The sequence below is a fragment of the Cheilinus undulatus genome, linkage group 8, assembly GCF_018320785.1.
Source record: "Cheilinus undulatus linkage group 8, ASM1832078v1, whole genome shotgun sequence".
Lineage (NCBI taxonomy): Eukaryota > Metazoa > Chordata > Actinopteri > Labriformes > Labridae > Cheilinus > Cheilinus undulatus.
Genome location: NC_054872.1, coordinates 2714245 through 2737867, shown reverse-complemented (window position 1 = coordinate 2737867; position 23623 = coordinate 2714245). Strand labels below are relative to the sequence as shown.

The 23623-nt window shown below is 40.3% G+C and overlaps 2 protein-coding genes across 5 annotated transcripts in view; one reads left to right on the top strand and one right to left on the bottom strand.

Annotated features, from left to right (window-relative positions):
- Positions 1 to 23623, top strand: part of LOC121513254 (NLR family CARD domain-containing protein 3-like) — a 945231-nt gene that overhangs the window by 621186 nt on the left and 300422 nt on the right. The gene's annotated exons all lie outside the window — the stretch shown is intronic.
- The window catches only part of LOC121513253 (regulator of G-protein signaling 22), a 35678-nt gene that overhangs the window by 4102 nt on the left and 7953 nt on the right, over positions 1 to 23623 (bottom strand). Inside the window, exons 12-21 of the mRNA XM_041792865.1 lie at positions 21350 to 21544; positions 19663 to 19755; positions 19401 to 19588; positions 19150 to 19312; positions 15345 to 15509; positions 11632 to 11700; positions 10899 to 11057; positions 5678 to 5857; positions 5418 to 5597; positions 5222 to 5332 (exon numbers count right to left, since the gene is read on the bottom strand). Coding sequence (XP_041648799.1) covers positions 5222 to 5332; positions 5418 to 5597; positions 5678 to 5857; positions 10899 to 11057; positions 11632 to 11700; positions 15345 to 15509; positions 19150 to 19312; positions 19401 to 19588; positions 19663 to 19755; positions 21350 to 21544 — 1503 coding nt within the window. The remainder of the gene's footprint in view (positions 1 to 5221; positions 5333 to 5417; positions 5598 to 5677; positions 5858 to 10898; positions 11058 to 11631; positions 11701 to 15344; positions 15510 to 19149; positions 19313 to 19400; positions 19589 to 19662; positions 19756 to 21349; positions 21545 to 23623) is intronic.

Sequence of the window (23623 nt, the reverse complement as noted above, 5' to 3'; positions counted from 1 at the left end):
CACCACCTACAGTTTAAAGGCCTCACATTATGCAAAATACACTTTTTCAGGCTTTTCTTACAAAAATGTGTGCCTTTGGCCTGTCAACAGCCCCCCCCAATAATCAGAAAAATCGCCCATTTCCACCTTTCAAAATATGAATGCTGAAAAAAGCCGTTCTCAGATTTTCCCTTCATGATGTCATGTGGGGAGTTAGCCCCGCCCCCAGGTTCGGTTGGCCCTCCCTGCTTGGAAGAAAGTTCCACCCTCCTCTCCTGATCTTCTTCTCAGCTGAGAGGAGAATCATGAGAGCCATATCCATTTCCTGAGGGGTGTGGTCAGGGGCGGAGTCAGACAGCTCATTAACATTTAAAGCCACAGAGACAGAAACCGTTCGTTCTAAGCAGAGCTGAAACAGACGGGTTTTAAGACATGCAGGAATCCAATACTGGAGTGTTGTTTAAGCAACAAACTTCACAGGCACCTCTGAGATGTATATAAACTTTTCTAAAATTCTAAAATATGTGACCTTAAAACTTAAAAAATATGCTTAAAAATTCAGTCAAATGTACAACTTCAACACTTGTCCCAGAATTTAGGCCAGGTTAAACTGAATACATGACCTGCTTAAACAATTTCCTCACATTTTTTTCTACATTCATTCCAGATCGTGCACGGCATTTACAGATGGTCTCAACTCGTGATTCAGTTGTTTTTTTTTTTTCCAACACAGTTCATCAAAATGCTGGTAACCAGCTTCTGAAGATTATTTGCTACATTTCTCCACTATTTTCCTAAACTAGAAGCTGGAGAATAACAAACAGCAGACCTCTGGTGGTCAGCCTTTTGACAGTAAAAATGTGACTTTACTAATCTTCTAAATTACACTATAGCACATTTTCACAAACCAAAGCCTGTAGTTAAACTGACCACAGATCTGTGATGTTAAATGGTACACAGTAAAACAGGGGTTTTGTTATTCTTTGTTATAATGATCTAATTGTACAGTCATGGATGAAAGTATTGGCACCCCTGGAATTTTTACAGAAAATACTCAATTTCTCCCAGAAATTGTTGCAATTGCAAATGTTTTTGGTATACATGTGTTTTCTTTATGGGCATTGGAACAAGACAAAAAATCTGAAGAAAAAAGACAAAATTGACCGAATTTTACACAAAACTCAAAAAATGGGCAGGACAAAATTGTTGGCACCCTCAACTTAATATTTGGATGCACACCCTTGGAAAAAAATAAGCGAAACCAATTTCTTCCTTTAACCATCAACAAGCTTCTTACACCTCTCAACTGGAATTTTGGACCACTCTTCTTTTGCAAACTGCTCCAGGTCTCTCAGATTTGAAGGGTGCCTTCTTGCAACAGCAGTTTTGAGATCTCTCCATATGTGTTCAATGGGATTTAGATCTGGACTCATTGCTGGCCACTTCAGAACTCTCCAGCTTTGTCTCCAACCATTTCTTGGTGCTTTTTGAGGTATGTTTGGGGTCATTGTCCTGCTGGAACACCCATGACCTCTGACGCAGACCCAGCTTTCTGACACTAGGCCCTACCTTGCGGCCCAAAATATTTTGATAGTCTCCAGATTTCATGATTCCTTGCACACAGTCAAGGCACCCAGTGCCAGAGGCAGCAAAATAACCCCAAAACATCTTTGAACCTCCACCATGTTTGACTGTAGGTACTGTGTTCTTTTCTTTGTAGGCCTCATTCTGTTTTCTGTAAACAGTAGAATGACGTGCTTTTCCAAAAAGCTCTACCTTAGTCTCATCTGTCAACAAAATGTTCTCCCAGAAGGATTGAGGCTTACTCAGGTACATTTTTAAACTCCAGTCTGGCTTTTTTATGTCTCTTTGTCAGCAGTGGGGTTCTCCTCGGTCTCCTGCCATAGCGCTTCATCTTATTCAGATGACCACGTATGGTCCCAGCTGACACTTTTGCACCCTGAGTCTGCAGGACAGCCTGAATTTGTGTGGAAGTTGACTGAGGATGTTCATCCACCATTCCAACTATTCTGCGTTGCATTCTTTTGTCTGTTTTTCTCTTCTGTCCACGTCCAGGGAGATTAGCCACAGTGCCATGGGTTATAAACTTCTTGATTATATTACACACAGTGGACAAAGGAATCTCAAGATCTCTGGAGATGGTCTTGTAACCTTGAGATTGTTCATATTTTTCCACAATTTTGCTTCATAAGTCCTCAGACAATTCTGGGCTCTTCTTTCTCTTCTCCATGCTTGGTGTGACACACACAGGCACACAACACAAAGGTTGAGTCAACTTTTAGACATTCTAACTGGCTTCAGCTGTGATTTCTAGATAGCCAGCACCTGTTACTGCCACAGGTGAGTTTAGATGAGCATCACATGCTGGAAATAAAATCATTTACCCACAGTTTTAAAAGGGTAACAATCATTTTGTCCTGCCCATTTTTTGAGTTTTGTGTAAAATCATGTCAATTTTGTCTTTTTTCTTCAGATTTTTTGTGTTGTTCCAGTGCACATAAAGACAATAAACATGTGTATACCAAAAAAATTGTAATTACAACAATTTCTGGGAGAAATGGTGTATTTTTTCTGTAAAAATTCCAGGGGTGCCAATACTTTTGTCCATGACTGTATTTAAATTAGTGCTGTTAATTAAAAAAAATAATCTAGTAAATCACACCACTACGCTGTGATTAATCATGATTAATCACAGCATTTTTTAAAACAGTTTGTTATGTTTTTAGATTTTTAAAGGTTGTTATTGTCAAGTGTTTTATTTTTATTCTTTTAATTCTATGAACAGCTCATTTAAAGTGCTGATCTGAGTCCTTATCGATACCACTATCAATACTTTCTATAGTTTGGTGGAAAGACAAAATAAGGGCAAATATTTAAACTACAAGTGATCCTAGCTGAGTAGTGCTTGAGTTAAAAAGCTATGATTCAGTCTGTCACATCTATTGTATATCCCTCAGATATAAAAACATATTCACACTGTATTTATTGACATTTCTCATTAAAATCTAAATTTTACCATCCTTATGTGACATATGAACAAATCACATAGAATACAATTGTCTAATTTACTGAGGTTACCTGAATGCATCATATTTTCCATCTTCAGCTCGTAAAGTTCGCTAATTAACTTCAATTTTGCTGATTTCACCGTGGATTTCTACCCTGGATTAATATTATTAACAAACAGGACTGTCTCAAAGTTTTGAAGCACTTTTCAGCATTTATCTGAGCAGCTGAAGAAGAAAACTGTCCTGAAGCAGCTGTAGAGTGGTATGACCATGGCTTGATGCCGTGTTGTTGTTAGCGTCGTTGCTAACATTAGCAAAGATGTGCTTTGCCTGAAGGTGGAACTTCAGACTTGTGCTAAGGTGTAAAGACAGTTCATCACTGCAGCATGCACCCACAGTTTTGGTTTTATCTTAACTAACATTCTCCAGCTTTTTAGAAAGAAAACTGCCATTAAGCAGACCGGGAGCACGCTGTGGTCAAACTTAGTCATATGATTAAATTGTGTTATCATTTTTTAGCACGTTAAGGTTTCAAGATTAATCACAAGTGTTAATGTGTTAATGTTAACAGCCCTAGTTTAAAGGTAGATTTTCTAAACTGTATGATGTAGTTGTTAGGAGCACTAATCCATTCATTTATTCTGGAACATTTCTTTGTTTGATAATGAAGTTATCGTTATAGAAGCAGATTAGGGCCTTTTTTGATGGAGAAAATAATTTTGGCAAGTCAAGATTAAAGTCGAAATGACGAGAATAAAGTTGAAATTTCGAGAATAAATTCGAAATTTCGAGAATTAAATTGAAACACAATTTCAAGATTAAAGTTAAAATGAAGAGAAAAAGTCGAAATTTCGAGAATAAAGTTGAAACACAATTTCGCGATTAAAGTCGAAATAACGAGGAAAAAGTCGAAACTTGTTGTTAATAACAGCGGATCATAGACGCTGTGTGTTTATGTGGCAAAGAGAAAATCTCTTTATTGTTAAATCCAATAATAAGGTATAATTTCACGTATTCATTGATATGAGGCATAATTGGCATTTTGTAGAGACAGTTATTCTCCGTTATTGTCTTAAATACTCATACATTAACAGGAGAGACAGAACAGCTCTCGTCTTCCTCTCCGTCTGATCACCTGTAGAGATGCACAGGTGACAGACTCAACCTCAATGATGGGAGAGCAAAGGGAAATTCATCACTTGTTTATTGATCACTGTTTGTTGTGGTGGGACAGACATCAATATAAACAACTCTACTGACATAATTGAAGGGAAGCGTGGGGGCGCTGCATGAAAGCAGCGATGAAAACATATGGGGATTTTATTTCTAAATTCCATGCACAAATGTAATGTACATCATGTACATGGCATTTTGCAGGTAACATTTTCTTTATGTATCATACACAATACTGTTAACTAGAGTTCCCAATACAACAAGTGACAAAGTATTCCTTTTTTGCATTTTCTAACATTTTGTCGTTAGCAGCAACATGTCTATGATCAATAAACATGCAATCAATCTCCCTTCACTCTCCCATTACGTAATGAGGTTGTCTATCACCTGTGCGTCCCTACAAGTGATCAGACGGAGAACAACAGGAAGGGAGACGAGAGAGCTGCTGTCTCTCCTGTTAATGTATGAGTATTTAAGACAATAACAGAGAATAAATGTCTCTACAAAATGCCAATTATGCCTCATATCAGTGAATATGTGAAATTATACCTCATTATTGGATTTAACAACAAAGAGGTTCTCTTTTTGCCACACAAACACACAGCGTCTATGATCCACTGTGATTAATAACAAGTTTCGACTTTTTTCTTGTCATTTTGACTTTATTCTCGAAATTTCAACTTTATTCTTGACATTTCGACTTTAATATCGACTTGCCCAAAATTATTTTCTCCATCAAAAATGGCCCTAATCCGCTTCCGTATACTGTAAATTTCTACTATGAAATAAAACAAAATTGATGTCAAAACACATTGTCCCACACTAAGTGCAATGTAGGCAAAAAGATAATCTATTTATCTTTTTTTTGTCTTTTAATGTATTGTGTTGGTTTCATTAGAATAATCTGACTCAATTCTAAATTTAGTCAGGAGGATTTTTTTCTAGCATGTGTGCTCTGAATGTTAAAGACTGAGCCTACTGTTGTATTTTATTTTACACAAACATAAGCTCATTTATTACAGTATGAGATATTCCCTTACCCAGTGTGTGGGAGTTTTTTCTCTACTTTGTTCTTGTTCCACTGTTACGTCATCGTCATCATCTGTTTCATTCTCCTCTGGAAGACTGGACTCTGGTCTCTGCAGCTCTTCCTTCATAAATAGAATGAATGCAGCTATTTTCACAGATATGTTTTACTTTCTGTTAAACAGCAGTTGCATCTGACGTTTTCCTCACCTGAGCTCTGGTCCTCTCCATCTCTTCCTCCTCCTCCTCCTTCCTCTTCAGTCTCCGCACTCTGGCTCTGTGGGCGACCCCTTTCTCCTGCAGCAGAGGGAGGAGTTGCTCCTGTGGGATGCTGCTGCTCAGCTCCTTGAATTCAGGCCAGAATTTCAGCAGCTCACTAAACACCGTCATCTGCATTCACAGGGGAAAGGACAGACAGTGAGAACACAAATGAAAGTGCACGGGCTATACTCGTCAGAAACACGCCGTACCTGTGCCTCTCTGAAGATGTAAGGGCCCAGCTCGTGGCGTTTCTCCAGAATGTTCTGGGCCTGTTCAGGAGGGATGTCTATCTGTAGGGCGGGAGGCATGGAGGAGTTTATGAAGCAGTCGATAATGATGGAGATTTTCTGCTGGATGGTGGCCTCATCGCTGTGGGAATGGCAGAGGTCCTGGATGTGGAGAGAAGAAGTCAGATGTAGAGTTGGTCTAATTTTAAGTCTATCTGCTCCACGCTTGTTTGAAAAGATTTAAATGAAGGAAGAAAACCGAGGAGGCAGGTTGGTTTAGAGTGGCTAGAATGCCACATTAGTGCTACTTAATCTTTTAATCCAAAACAAAAACCAGGCTGTTGAATGTGTGGAGACCTTTCTAATCTTGGAACAATTATCGACTCTAAACTGACCTTGGAGAGAAACTATGAGTCGGTCTGAAAACTAGCAAGCTTCCCAAGATAACGCTAGTGTGCCGTTTTGCACATAGAATAAAATCATCAGAGTTTAATCAATCAAGCTTTCATTGAATCCATCCTGTGTTTTTCCCTTGTTTTATGGTTTAGTATTCTCTCTTTTAAAAACAAAAAATGCTCTTAACCAAGTCATGAAGTGGCCGAGCTTAAAGGTGAGCTACAACTCAACCTATCAGATTCCTATTCTTCACAGCTGCAGTGTAAGGCCAGCTCTGCTCTCCATGACTGTTCTCATCCTCTAAATTCCTGAAGGGAGAAATCAACACTAAAGAAACACTTTTGTGCCTGCTGCTATTGCACTTCTCTACATAACTAGCACAAGATGATGCACTTTAACTTTAGTGGAATAGATATTTTTATTGTCTTTGAAAGCATCAAGACTTGGTTTTAATCATCAATGTTTGTTTTAACATTTTAATTTTTAATTTATTTTGTCTGTGTCTTGAAGTGTGAATCATTGTTTTATTTTGTTTTTGTCTCTGGGTGCTGAACTCCTGATCTCACTACTCTTGTGCAGACCACCGCTCCCTTGGATTGTTAATGGCAGAGCTTCATGTAAAATTGATGCCAAGGCCGCTCAGGAGACATGCAAAAACATCTTCTCTGCCAAGACAAGCTTTCAGTGTGACTGTTTGTGCTTGGTTTAAAAAGAAATGTGGTCTAGTTCTGAATAAACTGCCGCTTTCCTACAGCTACATCCGCGCTAATGGCTACCGCAGCTGCAGCCCCTGGATACACCAGCAGACCCCACCTGTAACGTTCACAAACCCATGCTGAAACTGACCGAGAGACATCTTTTCTGTCATGGAAAACTTTCAGTGTCTCTCTCTGCGCTTGTTTTGAAAATAAATGCTTATGACCAAACTACCGCTGTGGCTAAGTCCGAGCTTATCACTCCATTAGCAGCCATTGTATACAACCACTCGCAACAACTAACCCTTTCCCCCCGTCACTCTCACTAATGCTGGAGCAGGTCAGCAGAAGAGCGACATCTTTCACAACATGAAAAGCTTAAAGGACTGTTTTTATTCCTTATGTCATGCTGAAACATGGTCCAGTTCTAGTAAAACGGACACAGTGTTAATCCGAGGTAATCACTGCAGTGGAGGAAGCCATTACCAATGGCCTTTGGTACAACCAAACCCCACCCATAGAACAACTCTGCATGTACGGCTCTGAAAATGAAGTCACTCAGTCACATACAGACCCATGTTCAGGGCTGACCTCACCAAAAATATTTAGGTGCAGTTCTGATAAAAAACTATCACTTTACTATGGCTTTTATTTGATTGGTTGGATGGTTGGTTGGTATCCTCTCATCTGGCCAAGATTCCTGTTGGTTGGTTGGTCTCAGGAAACGGTGGAGCGTATAACAGACTGACAGACTGGCAGGAGAGAGAGAGAGGAACCATGCAGCGCTGGGCAGGCAGAGAAGCACACAGAGTGACGCAGATCATGTTCTATTTTGACTGTTTCACTGCAGCTACGCTGTAAAGACCTTGGTAACAACAGATCAAACTCAAAGATGCAGGATGTTTGTATTGAAGCGGCGCTCCTCCATCAGAGCCTCACCTGCCATGGCCTGTTTAATTCATCGGTCACTAAATACGTGGTACTGTCTGTTTATCGTCAGATTAAAATGTTCATGTCAGCATTAGCGTCTGTTACAGGCAGAGAGCAGAAGAGAGAAAAGACGGTCTTGGTAAATAAACGCTGCATGCCGTCTGATAAATGCTCGTAAACGACAGCAAGGGCTGGATTAAGTGATCCTGTAAATAGTTACCTTTATGAATAAATACAAACAGTTATCTGAGGATATTTTGTAGGCTATATGAGGCTAAAAGTAGGGATGCACCAATCCACTTTTTTCAGTTCTGATCCGATTCCGATAAATATGTGCCGATACTGATTCCGATATATATGAACATTTTTTAAAAACAATTATTATTGTTGTTGGTATAATGTGTGAGGTTACATGAGGCTGTGGTAAACCACCCAGCTCCTCTTATTAAAAAAGAAAAAAACAAAACCAAAATGAATTGAATTTAAATGTATTCCAAACAAATTTATGTGAACTACTACTAAAAAATAAATACCAACATTATCCAAAAACCAACAACTGAGTATAACTTATAAACAACAATGCTTACCCTAAATAGCATAACTCAGGTAGGTTCAACTTCTACTTTAACAGTCAGTTAAACCAATTACCTGTCATATTTTATGAACACGGTCTTGAAATCCCTGTCTGTAATGCTCCTTTAAACTGTAATGAACCTCCCGCCACTAGAGGCCGCTGTAGCTTCAGTTAATGACCGCAGCCTTCCTCTCTGACCCTTCACAGGATATAAACAAGCTTAGCCGGCAGTGGCTAAGCTTTTAGCATCACGTAGGAAGGCCCCGGTACGACTGTTTTTCAAAGTAGTAAATAGAAATAAAGTGGTATGTGGGCTGTGGAGGGTTAAGCTCATGTATGACTACTCACCCAAAGTGAAAAGAGGCCAAATATCAAAGCACGACATTAATCTGCAAAGAAGAATGAAGGCGCTAGTTTTCAATGCTAGCGCCGCCCGTTATCAGGCTAACATCACACCCACTCTTATTTGTGTTCTCTCATCTTTAGACTAGTTTTGACTATTCTAAATGTAGATTTATGTTTAATTGATTACATTTATACTGCTAAGAACATCCTAACTAATACTAGCTCAGTTACGCACAGACTGTCTCGTGTTAGACTGCGGTGCGTTCATGGTCTACTGCAAACTGTAGGACGGTCACTTGGATCGGTGCCATCAGTCAGATATCCGATCTATTAATTACATCTATATCGGACCCGATACTGATATTGGATCGGATCTGTCCCATCCCTAGCTAAAAGGGATCGTGCCATGATCACTGTATTATATGGTTAAAGGCAGGTGGTCGGCGATCGCCCTGAGCCAGCTGTGATATTAGTACAACAGAACAAGGATATAAATAATTAATGGTGCCTCATAAAGCTTGTCATGTTTATTTTTTAGGTCTTTCAGACGACCCCTCTGGTAGCCTGGTAAGCTGATTTTGAGATTGTTTTTTTTCTTTGTTTCTTTTTTGATTATCTGCGAGACCAATCAATGGGTCAATGTGTGGGTGTACTAAGATTTTCAACCAAGATTTTCTTTGGTTGACTACAGCCCTACACCACACCAGAGCAACACCAGAATTCTGAAGTAAGCCCTTAACCAGTTGCCACAACATCCCAACAATATTGAGAGCCTTCAACATCTCAGGGTCAATCTTATCAGATACCCTGGCCACTGAGGATTTTTGACTACCTCAGCAGCTTCTGCCTCATAGGACAGAAATCATTTACATTTGCACATTTGCAATAGCCACAATCTAAGTGGCGGTGGTTAACTTGGTAATAAAATTAAATTTAAGGTGACAAAACGGTCAAAAGTGGACAGAAGTGGCGGGGGGGGGGGGGGGCAAAACAGGCATAAATGGCAAACCTGGGAAAAATGGCAAAAATGGGTAAGAAGTAGGGCTGAACGATTTTGGAAAATAATCTAATTGCATTTACCCAATATTGCGATTGCGATTTAATATGCAATTATTTCTTAAGTTCCTCATCTCATGTATTGTTTGTTTTTTCAACAAAAACAAACAATAATTAATTCTTAACTATAAACAACACAATATTAATTTATTAACCTAGAGCTGAACAATTTGAAAAAATATCTCATTTTGATGTTTTTAACCCATTTAGCAAATTGGATATGAACTTTTATATTATAGGGGATGAGAATTCCCTCATATTTAACAAGAAAAACATAAAAATTTAGAAAATAGGATCTTTTTGGTACACTCCAAAAATAAGCCGCTAGATTGATTAAAAAAAAAAATATATATATATATATATTATGCAAAGTGTTAAACTGGTACTAGACACAAATTTCAAGTAAAAGAAATATTGCACCCTCTGTGATTTGAAAATTGCAGCAGGTCATATAGTGATTTAATCTAATTTGCAATTAATTTCCCAGCCCTAGTGAGAAGTGACCAAAAAAATGAGTAACAGCTGGCAAAAATGGTCAACACGCAGCAAAAACGTGGCAAAACATAAGTGAAAAGCAACTACAATAGAAAAAAATCAGCAAATAGATGGAAAAAAGCCAGTAAAAGCAGCAAAGAGTGGAAAATGGAAAAAAATCGGCGTTTGATTTTAAAAGGAAGCTTCATTGGGTGAAAAGTGGCAAAAAATGACAAAAAAGCGGCAAAAGTTTGCAAAAACTAGGATAAAAGTGTCAAATACAGGCAAAAAGCAACAAAAATAAGTGGCAAAAATAGGCTACAAGAAGTAAAAATGGATAAAGCTTCAAAAAAGGAAAAAAGGGTCAAAAATTGCAAATGGGCAATGGAAATATGCAGACAAAAATAAAGGGTGACTATTAAGTTTGACAATAAATGCCTTCTTTATAAGTGTGGGAAACAAACTGATTAAAGTGGCTTTCAAATTATCATTTTTGGGGTAAAATGTTCCATTTTTAAAAGTTTTTGGGGGAAAAATATTTCAAATTAAGACATAAAAGAGCCACAAGTCATCAGAAAAAATCCACATGTGGCTCCAGAGCCAAGCGTTGGGTATCACTGGTGTGTAATGTTCTTTCAGTTATATCTCAAAAGAAGTAGAGTGACAGCAACTATTTCAACCCAGATAATGTTGCAGGTATATCATCTGAGCCACCTGCTTGCATATCTTTTACCTTGTACCTCTGCACCTCCAGCCAGAAGAGCAAGTCATTTTCTAGGAAGTCTCCCTTCAGAGAGACGAAGTGCTGGAACTGCACACATGTTACGGGGTTAAGCAAGATCCGACGAAACAGCAGACCCTCTTTGGAGGAACTCATCCACAATCCTTCAGCCTGCAGGGACACATGGTAAAGGCCTGTCAGGATTTCTAACATTGTTTGTCTCATAGTTTCAATCATTCTAAGGAAAGAAATACTTATGATCACTGACTCGTGTGAAACAAAAAAAGCTACGGTACAGGATGTTCCTAACGATGGTGGCTGACCAGCTCACACAAAACAGAATTATTCTCCTTTATTGGGAAAGTCTGCTGTTTGCCAAAGATGAGGTAATGATCAGAAAGAAGATAATCACAGGCATGCATGAAAGTCCTTCCAGTAATCATCCTGCTGAAAACATAAAATGTTCATGTTTTGTATCTGAGCAGAGAGGAAGGAGAGAGCAGAGCTACATGGAAAACACTCCCAACATTATTAAAGGAAGGTTAGTAATGCTGATGCTTTAATCTTATTTATCCTGGATCCAATTTGGGAAAACTAACGACATGGCCAAAATGGTGTTTGACAAAGCCAGTGCTTGGAGCCAAGTCATGAACTAAATCACACATGCTTTCAGGCCAGGAAATGCCTTATTTCTCTCCATTTAAAATATCCAAATATCCAGCTTCCCCAGAGGATTTCCCCTTACCTTCCAGGCTTCTCTTCTCCTTCTGCGCCGGCGGTAGGGGTTTAGTGTGAACCTTTCTGCTGCTAGGGGCTACAGCACAGACACACACAGAGGTCAAAAGTCAGACACTAAGTAAATTAGGAGTAACAGAGACACTAGGCACCTCTAAAACCTCGCTGCTCCACACTGTGCTGCTCTCTGCCACTGGCTGTAACTGTAGCTCTCTCTGCCCTCTTACCTTTCACCTTCTTTCAGTCTTTATTTACTCTGATCTTATTTCTCCAATCTCCACGGAGAAACAACTTCGGCTATCTGATGGCCTCACACTCGAGCCTTCTCTACCCTTAACTGTTTTATTTTCCCAGCTATCCATACTCTTATGTGAAATGCTGAACTACGTCGATGTCTCATGACTTAATGAGGGGATTCATGAGAGCAAACGTGGTAAACTCGATCACATAATGAGACACAGCGGTGGAATCTGAGGTTTAGGTTTTACCTGATGAGGCAACCTGAGAGAACAGGACAGGGACAACGTTTAGTGGTTTCTCACATACCAGAGCCACTAATGTGCCTCCAGCTTTTCACTCATCTACTCTAGGACGCATTTACAGTAGGACTCTAATACTACAGTAGCTCACTTCATTTATGGTTTGCAGTTGGCAACATTTCTTCCACACCTGGATTCTTTGATCACAACACCTTAAACAAACTATGAGGACCTAAGGTTGGATCATCATCTGATTATTGAGTTTTGCTGCTTTATATTAAATAACAACTAGAGAAGCACTCAGAGAGCGTAGACCTCCGCCATTAGCCCTATCTCCCAACAGTGAAGAATCCTTTAAAAACATTCCTGGATCCAGACAGTGATCCGGATCATTCCCAAAATCTAATTGCCAATTACTCCCTCCCTGCTGGGGTGGAGTCTCACTGAAGCAAAGCATTGGCTACAGGTGGACTGTCATGTCGAAAGCATTGCCTGCTGGTGCCAACAGATGCACTGACAGTCTCACCCGTCTCACCGGACGACTGGAAGTCATGGCAGAGGGTGTATATTCCTCTATTCCTCCCAGCACTGTGAGTATTCTCGCTACAATTTGCTGTCTTTCTCTCTGTTACGCTCCGACTCGTCTCCTCGACCGGGTGTGCGTCTTTCAAAGTCTAGAAACTCGAAAACTTTGAATAGAAAGACACCAAAAACATGCTGCTGGGATTGAAGTTACTCATGTCCGCCATCTCCTGGTGTAAAGTGGTAACAGCGCAGACCTCGGCCATTAGCCCCATCTTCCAATAGTACAGAATCCTTTAAAAAATTCCTGGATCCAGACGGTGATCCGGATCAGTCCCAAAATCTAATCAGTTCTTCCTTACGCCATTTCCGCCATTTCCTGAAAATTTAATCAAAATCCGTCCACAACTTTTTGAGTTATGTTAATAACTAACAAACTAACACACCCACCTGATCACAGAACCTCCTTGGCGGAGGTAATAATACATGGGGCTGAATCACAGCCTCTCTCTCTCTCTCTCTCTTTCTTTCATGCTTTATTTGGGCAGCATCATGTGATTACAGAACAGCCTGCTATTGGCTGACAGACACTCACAGAGGGTAACAATATGGCAGTTAGCATTCGAGCTAGCGGTGATATATGATAGTAATGAGATTAAAATGGATAAAAAGATGTTCAGTATTGGGTTTACTGGTGTGGATTTAATCATTGAAGTCCCCAAAAGTCGCACGAGTTTCAGGCTCGCTGAAAATGCTGCCGAATGGGATTCAAAGGCATCAATAGCTTCAATGGCACAATGGCTAGCTTCAAGAGGAAAACAAGTAAGAGGCAACGATTTATGGTTTAAATGTTATTTAATTTTTGATAAATTGTGTCACTTCTTGTCTTGTACGACAGCGCCGGTCTAAAGTGCAATTTAACGACCACATTAAGAGAAAAACTAACCTTGCAAAGCAGATGGATACACTCGTTTCAGTGTTTCTCACTGGCAAATCCATCTTGCAAAGCTCCCGTCTGAACCGTTTGGGCCTGGTTAAAAAGTGACAGGACCAATCAGCATTGAGGGGCAGTACTTTCGGGCACAGTGGAGTCGTGATGTAAGCAAGCAGCAAGAAGAGGCCGGTGATGTTTTGGGGGAAGAGATTAGTGTGGATGCTGCTAAAGTGCCAGTTTTATCAGAACTTGACAACATTTCTTCATTAAAAGAAGAACAAAGAACAGCAGTGAGTTGTTTTCTTTTAGGTTAGAGAGAAACTGTATGAGCCACCAATCTTTGTTGCAGCAGAGGATCCTTTGGTTCTTCTTCGCTGCGCTAAAACCAGCAGCCTGTTTCCGGCAGCGAAGAAGAACTGATTTCCGGTTTATAGCGCTAACATTTATCGTGGGTAAACGAAGAAATATATAAACCAAACGGTATCAGATCGGTGCATAAACTCGTGTACTCGCTGATACCAATACCTTCATTTTAGGCAGTATCGGACACATTTCCGATACCGGTATCAGAATTGGAACAACCCTAGTAGAGGCTGCTATGGTGAATTGGCCAACAGTAGCTAATACCATTCATATGTTTCCATACCCATTTTCATGCCACTGACACAGCTGTGACATGTAAATGGGCCAATTTACTCCTCTGAGCTGTAGCTGATGTGTAGATACAATACTGGCAACTTTAAAAAATGTTTTCAAAAACTTCGTATTGGTAGCTTCTTCTTCTTCTTTCTCCTCCTTGGCCGGTTTATAAACCAGCTACTTGCGTACGGCCACCTGTGAGTATATACATAAGTGGGCCGGAGCACGGATTGATGATGCTAGTGTGAAACAAGCAGCAACCTCCAGTCCTGAACAATGAAGCCAATGCAGAAGTGCAAAAAATAGCAATACGTCAAGTGTCCACTTGAGGCTGGTTGCAGGAACACCTGAAGTCCTGTGGACTACACATTTACACTAGAAACTAGAAAAGCACTCGGAGAGCGCAGACCTCCACCATCAGCCCTATCTCCCCATAGTGAAGAATCCTTTAAAAACGTTCCTGGTTCCAGACGGTGATCCAGATCACTCCCAAAATCTAATTCGATGATTACTCCCTCCCCAGTGAGGTGGAGACATGATGAGGCAAAGCATTGGCTTTGCTACATGTGGAAGTCATGTCAGAGGGTGAATATTCCTCTATTTCTCTCAGCATTGTGAGTATTCTCGCTACAATTCGCTGTCTTTCTCTCTGTTATGCTCCGACTCGTCTCCTCGACCGGGCGTTCGTCTTTCAAACTCTATAAACTCCAAAACTTTGAATAAGTTACTCATGTCCGCCATCTCCTGATGTAAAGTGGTAACAGCGTAGACCTCCGCCAGTAGCCCTATCTCCCAGTAGTACAGAATCCTTTAAAAAAATTCCTGGATCCAGGCAGTGATCTGGATCACTCCCAAAATCTAATTAGATCTTCCTTATGCCATTATTGACATTTCCTGAAAATTTCCTGAAAATCCGTCCATGACTTTTTGAGTTATGTTGCTAACAAACTAACACACAAACAAACAAACAAATGAACAAACCCACCCGATCACATAACCTCCTTGGCGGAGGTAATAAACTTGTCTGAGGGCCTGAGGGGTGGCTCCAGTGGAGAGGGAGGCCTACCGCCTTTCAGATGCATTGGCAACTGCCGTGACTACGTTACCTGCCTTAAAAGTAGCTTTAAGAAGAAATAAAGGAATCCCCACCTCTGGCTGCTGCTCCCGCCGCGCTGTGAACTCTGCTGTTGACAAAAACAGAGGCAGCCATGTTTTCTCAATGTGACTCCTGACAACGTCCTGGATCTTCACAACCACTGGGTTGGAGAGACATTCCAGTTTGAGACGCTCCAGTCCACCTGCTGACCGCAAAATCTGCACACAAACACACAAAGACAAAATCAGAGACACAGAAGACAAAGATGAATGCATTGTGTGTTCATTTCTTTGCTAAAAAGTGGGCCTATACAGTAGATTTCTATTAAAATGAGGAACATGTGAGTAGAAAAACACATAAAAACTCCCTTTTTTCCTGACTCCTACAATGCTCTCCATCATTCCCAGAATCCCTCTGTTCTCTCCACTTCCCTGTCTGCTTTCTGTCTTCATACATGGATCTGGCCATGTCACTATATTTATATCTCTTTTAGATTTTCTCTCATCTCATTCTGCACACACAAAGGCACGCATTCACACAGACACTCACACAGGCTTCAGAAATGAGAACCAGTCATGACATTAGAGTTGAAGTCAGCAGATGAAAGGAGGCCAATCTGTGGACTGGATGACTGAGTGATTGAAAGAGTGAAGGGCCAAAACAGTAAAGCTGTCAGTCTCTCCAAGTTGCTCACGCAGACGAGAACCAAGGCAGAGAAGAAAGACCAGCAGCCAGACCCAGCCTCATAGAACCAGAAGTTATAGAACTGGCAGCTTTTTTCAAATGCCAAGTTCTAATCTTCTTTGGTTGAGCTTAGGTTCAAGAAGTGAAAAAATCTAATCAAGAGTTGATGTCAATGGTAGAAAAACAGACTAATATCTGCTGAAATCAGGGATATTTGGACTCGACAGACATCCACACTGTTTCCTAGTCTGAGGGTACTGATATCTGGCCACAAATCAAGTTTTCTGATGTTTATCTGGATGTGATTTTAAGAACACAAAGCAGAACCTGAAGGCTCACATCAGCCTGATCTATCCGTGATGGATGTGAAACTAAATTAATGCAGAAGTTTTGTAAATACAAAGCCTCAGAACAGTTTATTCTATGTACTGTAACTAGTTATTCAGCCGCTTCTTCTTAACTTCTGAAAAGATCACTCTGTGGTTGTGGAGCGTGTTTGTGAAAGCAGCCTATTTAAAAACGAGATCAGCGCACCCAGGATTTCTGACTTAATCTAGTTTGCCTTTAACACCAGCTGAACTTTTACTTCATTTTAAATGTGGTGAATTCTCACAGTACAGCCCTAAACTTTCATATTTTGTCGTATAAACTGTGCTAGACTAAATATAATCACATATTAATGTACAGTTACAACTCAAACCATCTTGGTACACGTATTCCACCAACTGAGGATGTTTACTGACAGCGGTTAACATCATTAATATTTGTTTTTTTTTAAAAAGCACTTTCAGCTGAAATAAAGCTGTTTAATGCTTATTCCTTACAGATTTCTGTCACTCATCCTTTCTCCAACTCCACGGCTGGACCTGATTGTGACTTCACATTCATTGCCTTTACAACCCGCCCACAAACTGAGGGCCCGGGTGTCTGTGGAAACGCAAACTATTAGGAGGTTTAGCGTACCAAACTATACCAAACCGTACTGAATCAAACCGGACCCCTAGATGAAAACACGGCTATAAGCTTCAGTTTGGACAATGGGGTTCTCAGGTCCTGGGTCATGGGTCAAGGGAAGGGTCACAAAGTTCCAGATATGCGACCTGTTGCTCTTTGTTTGTGAATACGTGCATGTGAGTATGGTGCTTTCTTTTGTTTGTTTTTCCTGTTTGTTTTTCGTGTCCCTACGCCCTGCAGCTGTCTTCTATGTCGTTCCTGGCCTTCCCACTTTTGCTTTGTAGTGTCTATACCTAACCTTGCAAAGTAGATGAATACGCCCGTTTCAGTGTTTCTCACTGGTGAATCTATCTTGCAAAGTTCCCGTCTGAACCGTCTGGGCCTGGTTAGAAAGTGACAGGACTAATCAGCATAGACAGGCAGGACTTTCAGACGCAACAGAGTCTTGACATAAGCAAGTAGCAACAAGAGACCGGTGCTGTGGCGGAAGAGATTAGCGTGGATGCTGCTAAAGCGCCAGTTTTATCAGAACTTGACGACATTTCTTTGTTAAAAGAAGAACAAAGAACAGCAGTGAGTTGTTTTCTTTTCAAAAACGACAAAAGTCATGTACCAACATGTCTATAGTCACCAATATTCACGTTATGATGTTCTAATGGAGATTACTCCTTCCACTTTAGTTGCTCTAATTGGCCTGTAAAGATGTGACAGAAAGAACGTTCATCCAATCACCCTCCCAGTTTTTTTTCAGATCCTCTGCCCTTTCCCAAACGCTGTTTCTCAAGGGATTTCCAGATGGATGTGTCAGGTTAGTCTGTACCTGTTGTCCACACTCTGCTGGATATAAAAAGGTATGATTAATACAAACAACACAATTAGATTTGTTTCATGGAATGTCAGGGGGAAAGGTGACGCTGTTAAACTAGATAGGATTCTAACTCATATGTAGCATCTAAAAGGAGATTTAAAAAAAAAAAATTTATTCAGGAGACCCACCTTCGCCACAGGGAGGTAACACGTCTCAAACGAGGAAATTTTAGTTGTCTTTTTCACTCCAAATTTAACGAGAAGGCTAGGGAACTGCTATACTTACCCTTACTGTCGACTCATCTGGGTGTTTTGTAATTGTTGCTGGCAAGCTGTACGATATCCTTGTCATATTAGCTAGTGTGTACGCACCTAATTTTGATGACAGTTCAATCATAACCGAATTTTTCTCATCCTTCCCCAGTATTGAAAGCCATCAAATTATTGTGTAGGGTTGATTTTAACCTAGTCCAAGGTACACTATAATGCAAAAAATATTCACTCATCCATCCAAATAATTGAAATCAGGTGTTCCAATCACTGAAACAAGGCAGCCTCCTGGTGAGTTTAGAAACTCTTATTACTCAAAATGCAGATATCTCGTGAGTTTTTTAGTTCAATATACATACAAGAGATACAAACATCTATCCAACAAGCTGAACTTGTCTGATCAAGCAGGGTTCCTTCAAAGCATCGCCTCTTTTATTGGAGGGAAAAGATGATTTAGGCTTGCTTTATGTTTAAAAGCAGCAACAAACACAAAATCAAAATAGTAAGCTATTTAATAGTAAGTTAGTAAGGTAAATGGTTAAATTAGATGGTTAGAGCGTGGCAAACACAAGAATTGATGAAAAGAGTCAATGACTGGCCCCTCATAAAAGCAAAGGAAACTAACTGTTTATAGTCAGGATTGGCTTAAAATAGCTGAGAGCCAGTGTTAACTGTCTCATGTTAAAATGCTTCAAAAAGAGAGAAATACTGCTAATTGTGCCCTGTCTATAACTCTAGATCTACACACACACCTACAGCAGTACTACTAAATCCAGGAACCTCATCACAGAAAATAAATGTCAGGAAAGACTTCATGATTACTGCAGCTGATCTTTCTTTTCTTTCTGGATGCAAACCACACACTTCTTTATGTCTTGCTTTAATTCTAACCATGCCTTTTTATCCCTCTCTCTGTGTGACATCCTGCTGTCAGGACTGTCAGCATGAAGTTTCCAGGATGTCAAAGAAGGAAGATTGGAAATAGTGCGAGAGCACAGCAGCCTCTGTTGATTAAACCTGTCAAGCTTCAGCTGGAGCTCCCTTTTGGTTTTTTGTTTCTGCCCCCTCCACCTCTCTAAAGCAGTTTCATGGTATCAGCAATGACATGTTTGTGGATAGAGCTGGGCTAGCTGACTGACATACATCATTCTGTTGTTCTGTTGTGGCGGGGCTGTCGGGGCCAAAGAAGTACATCCCGTTGAGGTATTTGGTTGCGATATGAAACGACCTCTCCTGTCTGACAGCCGTGTCACTCTGACGAGTCCTCCTGTATTGCTCCAGATCCAGCCAGCATGTTAGATGAATACTGAACAGACACACAGATTTAGCCTTTCATATTTGTATCCATAACAAAGTAAAAAAAATCTGGTATGACAACTGGCTTTACAGCTCACCTGGCATTCTGATTCTGCAGGAAGGACATGAAGTGTCCAATCTCATGACGGTGACGAAGTAAAGACCCGAGACGGTAGCCTTGGTAGTTTGGAGACACTCTTGACCAGGAGTCTGCTGCCAAGGGGCCGTTTGAGAGGGAAGAAGAGGGAGTAACAGGAGAGAATAGCTCAGACCTACACTGCTCCGCCTGAAGAGGAGATGAAGCAGCACCTAAATAACCATGCTGGCAATGAAGAGTTTTCAGTGTTAATGTTGACATACTTCATTTAGACGACGCTTTGATTCCTCATAAAGTTTCTGGAGTTCCCTGTACTCCTGACTGTCCACAAAGCGTACCTCCTCCTGCAGGTGGACCTGAACACAGAATTAGATCAACAATTTACTAACCAATGAAATCATAAATGATCTAAAACCATTTAGATATTTCACTAGTATATAAAGTCCTGTTTCACACAGAGATCACAGATAAAGTCACAGATTCTCAAATCAAAGAAAAAGATAATTTTCTTGAAACAAATTTAAATATTTTGTATATATATTTGAACAATCAGTCAGACAAAACAAGTCACTAATCGTCACAAGATCAAAAAAGGGCTTATGATGTGATTATTTAATGCGCACCAACATTATTAGAGGAAAGTACTCGTCAAACTACAAATGTCTTTCCAACTACAATGAGAACTCCTCTGCAAGGCAACCTGACGTCTCTGAAAGAAAAGGGAATAAAATCCCAGACTCTGCTGACGAGGATTAAAGTTTACTGCACTGACGGCCCTAAAATCTACAATAGTGCACGGGAAGCTGCAGGAGACATGGAGAAGAGAGGGATCAGCATTATGGTGAGAGACAAGGAGGAAGCAGAGATGATGGAGGCCAGAGCACAGAGTGTTTCTATGGCAATGATCTGGAGCCTCAACAGGACAGCAAGCTTCGAGTCAGAGAGCAAGTGAAGCTGCAGGAGTTTAGAAAGTGAGGACAGCTGAGACAACAGGATCTTTTAAATTTGTCGTACTGCTCACTAATCCCTGCTTGCATCAGCGATGCATCAATGCAACACGCTGCAGCTGCTGGCAAAGCTTCACCTCCCCCACCCCAGCCACCTCCTTTATAGCAGATATAGCTGCCCCCTCATATTCAGATACATGCTACTATGGATTAATTCCTTCTGAAATCATTTTCAATACATTCTCATAAATGTATCTGTACATACAGGGGTTTCTAGCTATGCACTCCCTGGAAAGTCGAAGCAGGCATTGTATACAACCACTCACAACGACTAACGTAACAATCATATAGAAGAGCCAAAAAAAAAATTGTTCACATCATGTAAAGCTTTTTAGTTTTTTTATTATTTCATTCAGAAACGCGGTCCAAAACTGATGCAATGCTAAAGCTACACCCGAGGTAATCACCGCAGTGTAGGCAGCCATTACCGACAGCTTTGAGTACAACTAAACCCCACCCACAGCGTTACTGTGTATGTATGGCTCTGAAAGTAGAGGCTCTCACTCAGTCACGTGTAGACCCATGAGTAGGGCTGACCTCAGCGGTCAGCAAAAAATCTGACTTGAAAATTTAAAATTGTAAATTCAAAGGTTAAAAAAATGAAATAAAAAGGCAAAATCTAAAGTGTAAGTCATAATTGTGAGATGCAAAATAAAAAAATAAAAACACAACTTAATTATTTTTCCTTATTCCTGACTTTTTATCTAATTATTTAACTCTTCCCTTTTCCTAATTTTAATTTCTTACAAGGATTTCTTTAAATCATCAAGGTTAAGTTTTCATTTTTACACTGGAGGAAATCTGCAGACCTCATACTGTGGGTCCAGTTATAACAAAAATATGATATGATCTTGCGGGCCAAATATAACTGTACCACAGGCTGGATTTGGTCCCAGAGCCTCGACTTTGACACCCCTGGTAATAAGCTATGGAAGTCGTTTACCCTCTGGAAGGACTCTTCATCTCTGCTGACCATCAGTGACCACGGCTCTAGAAGGATGTTCAGTGCGTGTTCCTCAGCCTTGTCAAAAAGCTCCTCATTAGCAGGGATCATATGGTTGTACACGTCCTTTCTGATCTCTTCATTAACACCAACACTCCTCCTGGCAGAGCTACAGATATAGGCGGAGTAAAGCAGCTAGAGGAGAGGAGAGGAGAGGAGAGGAGAGGAGAGAAGAAGAGAGGAGAGAGGAGAGAGGAGAGGTCATAAAAGTGTCATCACTTCAGAAACATTTTTCCTCAGAACCACCATCACTTCCATCATCACCATTGTTCAATGCTCTCATGCATAATATTCACTATCTCTCATCACTGCTGCCATCACACCACATTAATGTCATTTATTTAACCCTCTTGGCTAAAGCACTATGGAAAGATCTTCTAAATGTCATTCCTTTGGCGAACTAAAGGTTAACTCGAGGAAAATAGATTTGACTCTGAGGTTTTCTGGACTAGGGCTTTCCCTTTGCACCTTGGTCCAGCTACAGTCAGTAGTTAGAGAAGGTTGTTCCTGGTGACTGGACTGGTGAAGAGCTGGGGGGTTTGTGACTCACTTGTTTTTTTATGGCTGTTTAAATGTCTCCATTTAGTGAAGGGTCAAGAAGGCAGAGAGGAGAGGCAGAGCAGTGGCCCAAGAGAGCAGAAAAATGGGCAGGTCTCTGAGAATAACAGTAGATGTGTAACTCCATCTCTGTTTGGTTATTACACACAAATGGTTGCTTTAAACACATTTTGTGTTTTCTATTTAGCTGATTGACAATATTTTCAGACACAGACTGGCCACAGCTGTAGACAGCTCTTATATTATCTTATATATATATATCTTATCTTTTAAACCAGAGTTACTCAACCCAGTGGCTTAAAGTGGCAATGAAAATAAGTGAAAGTGGCAAAAATGGTCAAAAAGCGGCAAGAAAGGGGCAAAAAAGGGGCAAAAAAGGCATACAATGGAGAAAATTGGGTGAAAAGTGGCAAACGTGTGCAAAGTCACTAAAAGTAAGTTACAGGTGGTCAAAAAGCTGCAAAAAAATGAGTGAAAAGTGACTCAAAACTGGCAAAAAAAATGTAAAAAGGTGGGGAAAATGGGGAAAACAGGCATTTAATGGCAAAAGACAGCTTAAATGGGCAAAACATTGTAAAAAAGCAGGATGAAAGTGGCTAAAGCTGATGGAAAATTGGTTAAAATGGGATAAAAAGTGGCAATAATGGTCAAAAAGTTGCTACAAATAGTGGTAAAATTGGGCTTAAAGCAGCAGAAATTGATTTATAGGCAAAAAAAAATAAAAAAAAAAATGGACAAAAAATTGCAAATAAGGGCAATGGAAATAGAGAGAGAAAAATTAATCACGGTTGACAAGTAAGTTTGACCATTAAGACCTACTATTTACGTGTGGGAAACAAACTGATTAATGTGTTGAATAATGAGTAATTTCATAAAAGAGCCATAAATCATCACAAAAGAGCCACATGTGGCTCAAGAGCCATGCGTTGAACATCACTGCTTTAAACCCGTTGTCTCTGCAAAAGCTTTGCAGGTAGTAATGTTGTGTGACCTCAAGTAACAATCAAGGTGCAATATTATTTCTATTTAAATTCCTAGAACTGATTTTAGAGTTACAGAAATTGTTGTAAAATCACCTGTAGCCAGAACTGTCATACATTGTTGGGTATATTTCATTCACTCCTGCCCTACAAAAAGGATCAGCACTCAGTGAAGAAACCCCTAATCCAGTGGTTCCCAACCTTTTGTCCTTTGACCCCCCTACTTGTATCTAAGAAAACTTGAGCCGCCCCAGGACTGAGATGAAAAAAATAGTGATACTACGTGGCCAAAGTTGATTTAAAATTTTTTTTTTTAAGATTTATTTTTGGGCCTTTTAATGCCTTTATTTGATAGAGGAAGGACAGTGGATATATTTGGAAACAGGGAAGAGAGTGGGGAGAGACATGCGGTAAAGGGCCACAGGCCGGATTCGAACCCGGGCCGCCAGCGTACATGGGTAGCACTCGACCATCTGCGCTCCCAAGTTGATTTAAATTTTAATTATTTGTTTTTGTAAACCAAAATAAAGTAGCCCTAAATTCACATTCTTGTACCCAAAAAAATGTTTAAAGTTTAAAAGTGTTATACCATAATCTCTGTTAATAGGTGCAAATCTAATTTTAACAACCTCAGGGCAGACAGAGCCTCGCACCTCCTCTGAGATCTCTGGTGGCC